This window comes from Arachis duranensis, chromosome 3 (genome assembly GCF_000817695.3).
Source record: "Arachis duranensis cultivar V14167 chromosome 3, aradu.V14167.gnm2.J7QH, whole genome shotgun sequence".
Taxonomy (NCBI): domain Eukaryota; kingdom Viridiplantae; phylum Streptophyta; class Magnoliopsida; order Fabales; family Fabaceae; genus Arachis; species Arachis duranensis.
Window position 1 is genome coordinate 60,019,123 of NC_029774.3, and position 7,922 is coordinate 60,027,044.

The window sequence follows — 7,922 nt, forward strand, 5'->3', positions numbered from 1 at the left end:
TTGACCATCAAATCCAGTGCCAATTAAGTGTGTGTTTGGATTAAAGTTTACAAATGAAAGTTTGCAAAAAATTGATTTTACAAACTTGATTTTGATAAAAAGTAAGTTTGTGTTAACGTGATTTATGTTTGACCATCTTTATATCAAAATGGATTATAATAAAATAAATATTGTTTGGATTACACTACTCAAAATCACTTTTAGATAAAAAATTACTAAAAAAAGACATCAATTTAAATAATTTTTTATATTATCTTATCATTTTAATTTAGATATTTGAATAGATCTTATTAATTGATTTTATAGTAAAATTTATATATTACTAAATTAAAAATAACATATAAAAATTAGCAAAATACATTTTGTATTAAAAATAAAAAATATATAAATAAACTAATAGTTTAATATGTTAATGTAGATAAATATTAAATTAAAAGATAAAACACCAATAAAATACATAAAAAATAATATTTTATACAAAATTAGTGTATAAGAATACCATTATTTCTACTGCATGTAGTTATTTCTACTACATAAAAAGTCAGAACACAAAATATAAAAAATATTTATCATATAAATAAAATAAATATAATAAACAATAAAAAATAAAAATATGAGAGAGTACTACAAATTTATAATTTCAAACAAAAAAATGTTCTATAATTTTTTTAATACTCTCAGTAATCTTTAATTTAATATTATTTTAGACTATAAATTTTCATTATTTACGATTCTATTATTACTTATGCTTAATTTTTTATTTACTTTTCTTTTTAATGGAATCATAATTTATATTATACAAAATTTTGATAATAAACATAATACATAAAAATTACAATTACAAATTTTACAAAGCTAAATAAAAAATGAAAAATTTTTACAAAACAAAAATAAAGTAAAACAAAGAATAGGAAAAAAACTCATACAAATAAAAAACAATAAAAATTTCATAAAACCGACCACATAAAAATTGAAGCATTCATCATATAAAAGTCAAATACTAAAAAGCGAAACATATGATCCTATTAACTACTTCCAAAATAACCTATTTATCTATGTATAATGTATTAAAACATAATACAAAACAGTTTTATACTCATGCCTTGATATTTGACACCTTTTCCCTCTACCCAATTACCTGCCATAGTTTCTTTGTGCTAGGTAATTAAGGAATGAAAAATAAAATAACCTTATACTATTTGGGATTGAGTTTCTATTATCTCCCAGACATTTTTGTTCAATTATGATCCACAGCTCCCTGTTTAATGTTAATACAACGAGTTCACGTGTAATTGAATTCATATCTCCATATGTAATCAGCATTATTAGCTCCTAATTTGAGCAGCAAAAAAGTAAAAACCATTTATTTCAAGAACCAAACAAGCAATAAAAAGTTAAAAACTTAATTTACTATATATTTACAAAATTCAATAACATCGAGTTAAAATTTTAAATTTAATCACATAATTATTTCACTCCTATCTATTTCTACAATATTTATTTAACAATTCTAATACTCCAAAGGCTGGGCTGGTTTAAATCTGGTATCTACAAAAGCATTAAACAACTTATGATACAACAAAAATGAAATGGTACATCCATCAGTCAACTATTTGTACAAAGGAGAGGAGATGCTATTTTCGAATTTCATGTACTTAAAACCTGTATTTGCTGCATGGCCACACACACTTCCATCATTCGATCTTGCTTGGTGTTTGTCCCCGAGCTTTAAACCAGAATTAAACCGAGTTAGAAAGAAACATCTTGAGAAATGAACGCAGTCCATGCAACCTGTTCCAACATAGAAGATATGAATTTCGATTTTATATTTATCCTAGTCTATATTTTATTGCCTCTTAGAAAAATTAAGCAAAAAGATCATCTCTTTGAAACCTTCTCAAGACATCATACTCTAATTTGATTTTAATATTGTAATAGATGTCTTTGAAGGTCTCATACTTGGTTTTCACCTTCTTAATCAATGGTGAAAATCAACACCTGACAAGATTGCGTGAAACTTTCCCTTGAGATCATCTATTCCAGTAATAGGAAATATTATGAAACCGTTTCTCCCTAATAAAACTATGAAAGAATAAGAAAAGAAAAGATGAAAAATGTTGTACTTTGTATTTCTTGATTGATTGAATTGTAAATTATCAAGATAAAACTAAATATATATAGAACATTGGCCTGTGAAAAATAAAAGCAAATAAAGATAAGATAAGAACAAATAAAGATAAGATAAAATAATAAAGGCTAAAATTGTAACTGAATTTTTGCATTCAATTGGGCTGAATCTGTGGGCCGCAAGACTTCTTTATTGTTGTCATGAGCTAAGGTGGAAGAGTGGTTTAATACTCACAAAAGCCTAAACTAGTAGAAACAAGCACATAGATGGTTATATCTTATACATGTCCCTCACCAAGAATCTTTTTTGGATTTGTATGAGTTTTGTATAGTTTTCTTTGTTTTTTTTTTGCCTTATATAGAAATTTTATTGAGTTAATTGTCGAATTAGTCCTTGAAAGATGGGTCATGTTCTAAATTCGTCTTTGGAAAATTTTATCAATCAAAATAGTCTTTCAAATATTACAAATTAATCATTTTTGTCCTTCTGTCACACAATTAATAATTTCCGCCAACGATTGATGATATAAAACGTTAGAGATAATGACCAAATCAGTATCCGAAAGATTCAAACGCTGACATTTTGGTACCTTACTATTGTTATTGACAAAATGGTCCTTAAAAGATTTTAAAATTTGATAAACGTGCCCCCGAGCTCCCCAGTGCAAATTTCCAGCAAGCACAATGCTGATGTGGCCACCGTGTTTTGGTGAGTTGGCAAACCACCCGCAAAGTTCCCTCCCCAACGCACACTCCCTCCCCTTCCCTCTCTCTCCCTGTCGCAGCCCCATCCCCAACGCACACTTCTCCCCCATCGTAGTTCCCGCCGCATCACAACCCCCTCCCTAACGTACACTTCCCCTTCCTCCCTCAACACCACAATTCACAGCAATAACAACTTTAACATCAACAGCAACAACAACATCCACCACTCTCCCTCTCCAACGCACACTACGCCTCCCTCTCTCAACCCCACCACTCGCAGTAACAATAGCCTTAATATCAACAGCAACAATAATCTTTACCACTCCTCCTTTCCCAACGCACACTCCCCTTTCTCTCCCTCAACACCACCATTCACAGCAACAACCACCTCAACATCAATAGAGTTGCCCCAAATCATGAATTGTCCCAAATTTTTAGGTTAAATTATCATTCAAAAAGATTAATAACAATAAAACTCAGAGAAAACAAACAAATTCATATACAATAATCAAAATAAAATAAAACTTAATACAGACACCACCAAAGCAAGAATAGAAGAAGAACACCAGACACAGAGGGGGCATGACACGATAGAGCCAAGATGGAACCCAGACAGAGGAGGCATGGCAGCGACTGGGGCTAGCAGCAAGAAGATACAAGTAGTGAAGGCGACAATGGTGAAAGGCGCACAGACAACGCAATGCTACGAAGGAGATAGACGACATTGGCGGACGTACAAGACCCGATGACGAGATGGCGACAGTGCAGTGTCGATGACACTGGCTCTGTAAGACTGAGAAGGTTGAGCTCCACTGCTATTTTGGGGGAGAGTGAGTTGAGAGTGTAAGACACTATGTTGGGAAGGGGATTAGAATTCAAAGGGGTAAGGGAAGGGGATTAGTGTTCAGAAGGGGGAATATTGGATTGAAGAGGGGGGAAGTGCATTGGGGATGAGGGATTAGGGTTGGGGAGGAGGGAGAGTGCATTAAGGAAGGGGAAGGGGGGAGTGCGTTGGGGAGGGGGAAGGAGAAGGAGAAGTGCGTTGGAAAGGAAGAAAGGAAGAATTAGGGTGGGAGAGGGTATTTGCCATGTCATCAAAACGTAGTGGCCATGTTAGCACTGTGCTTGCCGGACATGTGCTCCGACTAACTCGTGGGTACGCTTGTCAAATTTTAAAATCTTTCAAGGACCATTTTGTTAATAACAATAGTGGGATACCAAAATGTCAGCGTTTGAATCTTTCGAGTACTGATTTGGTCATTTCCTCAAAACGTTATTAATTGATATGTGTATGAAAATCTATCAATTTAGTCCATTTTTCCAATTATATAAACCCTAATATTAATATATCTTAATATAACTAACGACACTAAATTGATAAATTTTCATAAATATATTTGTTTAGCATCTAATTGAATATACTAGGTGTCATGTATGATGTGAGTTAACATTCCATGTCATTAATTGTTGACAAAAATGATTAATTTATAATCTTTGAATGACTAATTTGATCAATAAAATCTTTCAAGGACAAATTTGTAAAACGAGCCATTTTTTAGGGACTAATTTGATTATTAACCCAAATTTTATTCTTTTTGAGGTTCAATGAAGGACGAATCCGAGACCTTCTAGTCATAGAAATTATGAAACTATATCATAAAACCACTTTTTTTCAAAAACTTAAACTGATAGGAGAAAACACATAAATAATATCTCGTACAGGAATAAACTTATCCAAAAATAGTATATATTTTACATACCTGCAAAATGGAGAAGGCCTTCTCAGCAATGTACTCTTGTAGAAGTGTTGCTCCTCTTTGCTGAAGTTTGTCAGGATGGAGGCACAATCTTGCTCTCTGATATGCCTTCTTCACTTGTGAGCTGTGTATTAGGCTCATAATGGGAACGGCATACCAGCCGCTCTCTTGCCATAGAATCTGGCAGTGAAAACATACAACCTTGTCATGATCCTGTCATATGTGCGTCAACTGCGAACAAAACTAAAGAGAATTCAATCAATTCATAGCAATAAGAGATCAATAACAGAAATTACATGATGTAGTGTTGAAAGCAGTAGCCGGATGTCAGTTTCCTTGCCACATGACCACAATCTTACATCTCTATCCAACTTCTCTGTTTCTATGTGTAGCTTCTATAGAAAAAAGCATTGCAATCAATACAAATCTTTATTTTATAATAAAAGAAATCAAAAGAAAGAAATATTATAATCTCAAGAATGGAATTTAGAATGCATTTAAACTTGCAATCATTTCCAATTACAATTTTTATTCTTGGCCTTAAATTTGGCTTACTATAGATTTGCGTTAATTGCCATAAATCATGCACAGTTGAACAATTTGTATCACTTCTTTTCTTGAACAGTTGCCACTATCATCTTGAAAATGATCTTTTCATAATATGGGAATAGTGTCGTCAAACTTTTTGCCTAGTTTCTGCCTTTAAAAGATAAAAGTTCCAGGCTTCAAATTAAAACAGTTTACTAAGGTCTTGTTATGTAGACACAAATCCAAGAAATGAAGTGTGACTGTTCTCCAGTTTCAAAACCCAACTAAGGCCAAATATGAGAAATGCTCAAGGACCATCAGAATTTATTGGTCTTGGCTATCACTTTTAGCCACTAACCTAATTCTTTTAGTCTAGTAATCCAACAACATACTTTTAGCCCAGACTTTTAAACAATGACGGCTAACTGCTGGCTAAACACAAGAAATTCTGCTGGCCTTCTAGTATTCCTCTATCCTAGAATTTGTTTCACTAATATGATGTAGGTATACAAGTAATTTGTACAATCATGCTTCTTAAATAAATTGTATTACCTTTGGAGACTTGACTATTCTGAACCCTTCATTATGGTATTTACCTGCAGCATGACTTCCTAGATTACAGGATCAAAGACAAATATGAATTGTCGTCTTTTGTCTGTTACATGCATGAAGCATTAGATTTATAAGAGACATTTTAGTAGTCAGGACAATTACCTTCTACTACAGTAGATTGTTCATTCCCGTTGTTTCTCCAACATGATTCTTCATCAGAATTTCTTGATTGGAACTTCTCTTTAGCCCAAGCAATTGCTTCATCAATGGCTTCTGATCCACGATGTTCCTCTCTGGTGCTGGAGTTAACCTCTATGACATAGGAGCTCATAACTTCATCATCATCATCAGGCTCTATAACTAATTCTGGAAGAACATTATCATGAACCAAAGATTTCGCATCAGGCTCTTGAGAGAGTCCGGAGACAGCCGAAAATGGGGAACTGAGTTCAAAGTCGTCAGTCACTTTCATGGTTCGACATGAATTAGATCCAAGACTAATTGTTTCTGGGGAGGAAACTTTTCTTGAGAATCCAAACTGGGAACTCTTGAAATTCCCCTTGCATTCAATATCTTGATATTGAACTTCACATGATTGGCCATTGCATTGAAAGAATGGCTTCCCTTGTTTAATAAGGTGTTCCTCAGGCATCATGGTGCATGAGTTCCATCTACATGGGACATTAATTGGCCTGAAACAATCAAACCATCTTCAATATCAGATTTCAAATATAGATCACCATATTGGGGTATATAATTGCATCTCAATAAAATTCAGCAAAAACAAAACCCATCAAGCATAAATAATTTGCATTGTCAATGTCAAATTGTCAAATAGGCCACCTCGTAGTTATAGATCCGTAGAATATGTTTTCCAAAGAATTAGACTTGTCTTCAAATTGATCACATCAAAATCTACTAACATTTATTTTTATACATCATATTCATATATCAAAATTCAGGCCCTAACTCTATATCATTATTAAAATAATCTCCAACTTCAGCTACTTTATTTATTTTAGATATATGTGGATGCTACCACCCGTGTCTAGATATGAAAGTATAAATTCATCTGCAAATTTAGCTAGCCACAAAGGGCACAATTGACAATGCACAACTTCTGCAAACCGTCATTAATTAGTTAAACACTAAATTTGTTCCTAATAAATTTCAATTCGAATTTCAATATATGTGATAGACAAATAAATCTATGTAAATTTTATTATAAAACCATTATATTAAAAAATATCGATACAACAAATTAGTCTACTTCAAAAATGAAGGAGCATCAATCTGTTAATTTTCAAACATTTCTAAACAATCAAAATTTGTTGGAAAAGCAAAGTGCCTGATTTGAAATTTTTTAAGACAATTTGGATATTTACTCAATTGATTAGATAGGAATTCGGGATTCACTTTCCAAAACCTTAGCTTTGAAGCAAAAGAAGACAATGCCACATCATCGCCGATCGCCGGCCGGAGAGGGCTCAGGTCCTCTGAACTCAGGGCCGATGACGAATTCGACTTTGATTTCGCCATCGATTCCGACCGGGACCGATCCCTAGACCTCCGTTCATCGTCCGACACAAACACGCCGCTGTAAAACGCGTCGCTCTTCGCCGGAATGCGGAACACCGGCAAGCTCCTGCCGCCTTTCGCTCGCGCCTGAGAAGCGAACTCCGACGGCCGGAAAATCTCCTCATAGAAAGAACTGGTCTTTGCTAGCTTGTACGCAAGTAGACTCCTCGGCGGGCCGCCGAAGACGTCGGCGAAGTCTTCGGGGTCCAACGTTTCCCTCTCGGAGGCACTGTCGCTGGCGAAGATGGACCGCCATGTGCGAGAAGATGAACGGTCCTCCATGGACCGCCGGCGAGGGGTCCCCGCTGTCAATCCCATCCTCATCCTCCAGGACTCGTCCATTTGCCGGCGGGGCTCTCCGGTGAGTTGTTTCTCTTCAGTGACTAGAATTCTTCACTGGAAAAAAGCAAAGTTCAGCTTGTGCCCTTATAAAGTGTTGAAACTTGGAAAACATAAAACAAAGAATAAAATTTAAATAACAAAATGATTAAAGAAGAAAGGGATATGTGAAAGAAGCCTGTGATTGGCTTAATTCCGTTTGTTTTTTCCTATCCTTTTTCAAATTTTTGAGTTTAATCATTTTGTTCATCAAAAAATTTTGGACCATTTTAGCCTGAAGCAAAATTAATTATTCAATTAGTTCTTAATAATTAACTCTGTGACACACTTAAATTT

At 34.1% G+C, this 7,922-nt stretch overlaps 1 protein-coding gene across 2 annotated transcripts; it reads right to left on the minus strand.

Annotated features, from left to right (window-relative positions):
- Nucleotides 1-1,387: 1,387 nt before the first annotated feature.
- On the minus strand, nucleotides 1,388-7,686 carry LOC107479772 (J domain-containing protein required for chloroplast accumulation response 1). 2 transcript variants are annotated; one of them, XM_052258596.1, is made up of 6 exons: nucleotides 7,096-7,686; nucleotides 5,832-6,361; nucleotides 5,670-5,728; nucleotides 4,886-4,981; nucleotides 4,593-4,769; nucleotides 1,388-1,791 (listed from the first exon to the last, which is right to left on the minus strand). In XM_052258596.1, exons 1-6 carry the CDS (start codon nucleotides 7,587-7,589, stop codon nucleotides 1,750-1,752), a joined length of 1,398 nt encoding a protein of 465 aa, XP_052114556.1. In that variant the 5' UTR covers nucleotides 7,590-7,686; the 3' UTR covers nucleotides 1,388-1,749. The 2 variants fall into 2 exon arrangements, with proteins under 2 accessions (XP_052114556.1, XP_015955365.1); XM_016099879.3 differs by having other exon boundaries at nucleotides 4,886-4,984.
- Between the last annotated feature and the right edge of the window lie 236 nt (nucleotides 7,687-7,922).

Excerpts from the sequence above, each read along its gene's own strand:
- LOC107479772 (XM_016099879.3), bottom strand. The coding sequence starts at position 7,589 with ATGGACGAGTCCTGGAGGATGAGGATGGGATTGACAGCGGGGACCCCT. Across the intron at positions 6,362-7,095 it reads TCTTTTGCTTCAAAGCTAAG|GCCAATTAATGTCCCATGTA; the intron begins GTTTTGGAAAGT and ends TGATTGTTTCAG. Across the intron at positions 1,792-4,592 it reads AGGCCTTCTCCATTTTGCAG|GTTGCATGGACTGCGTTCAT; the intron begins GTATGTAAAATA and ends ATGTTGGAACAG.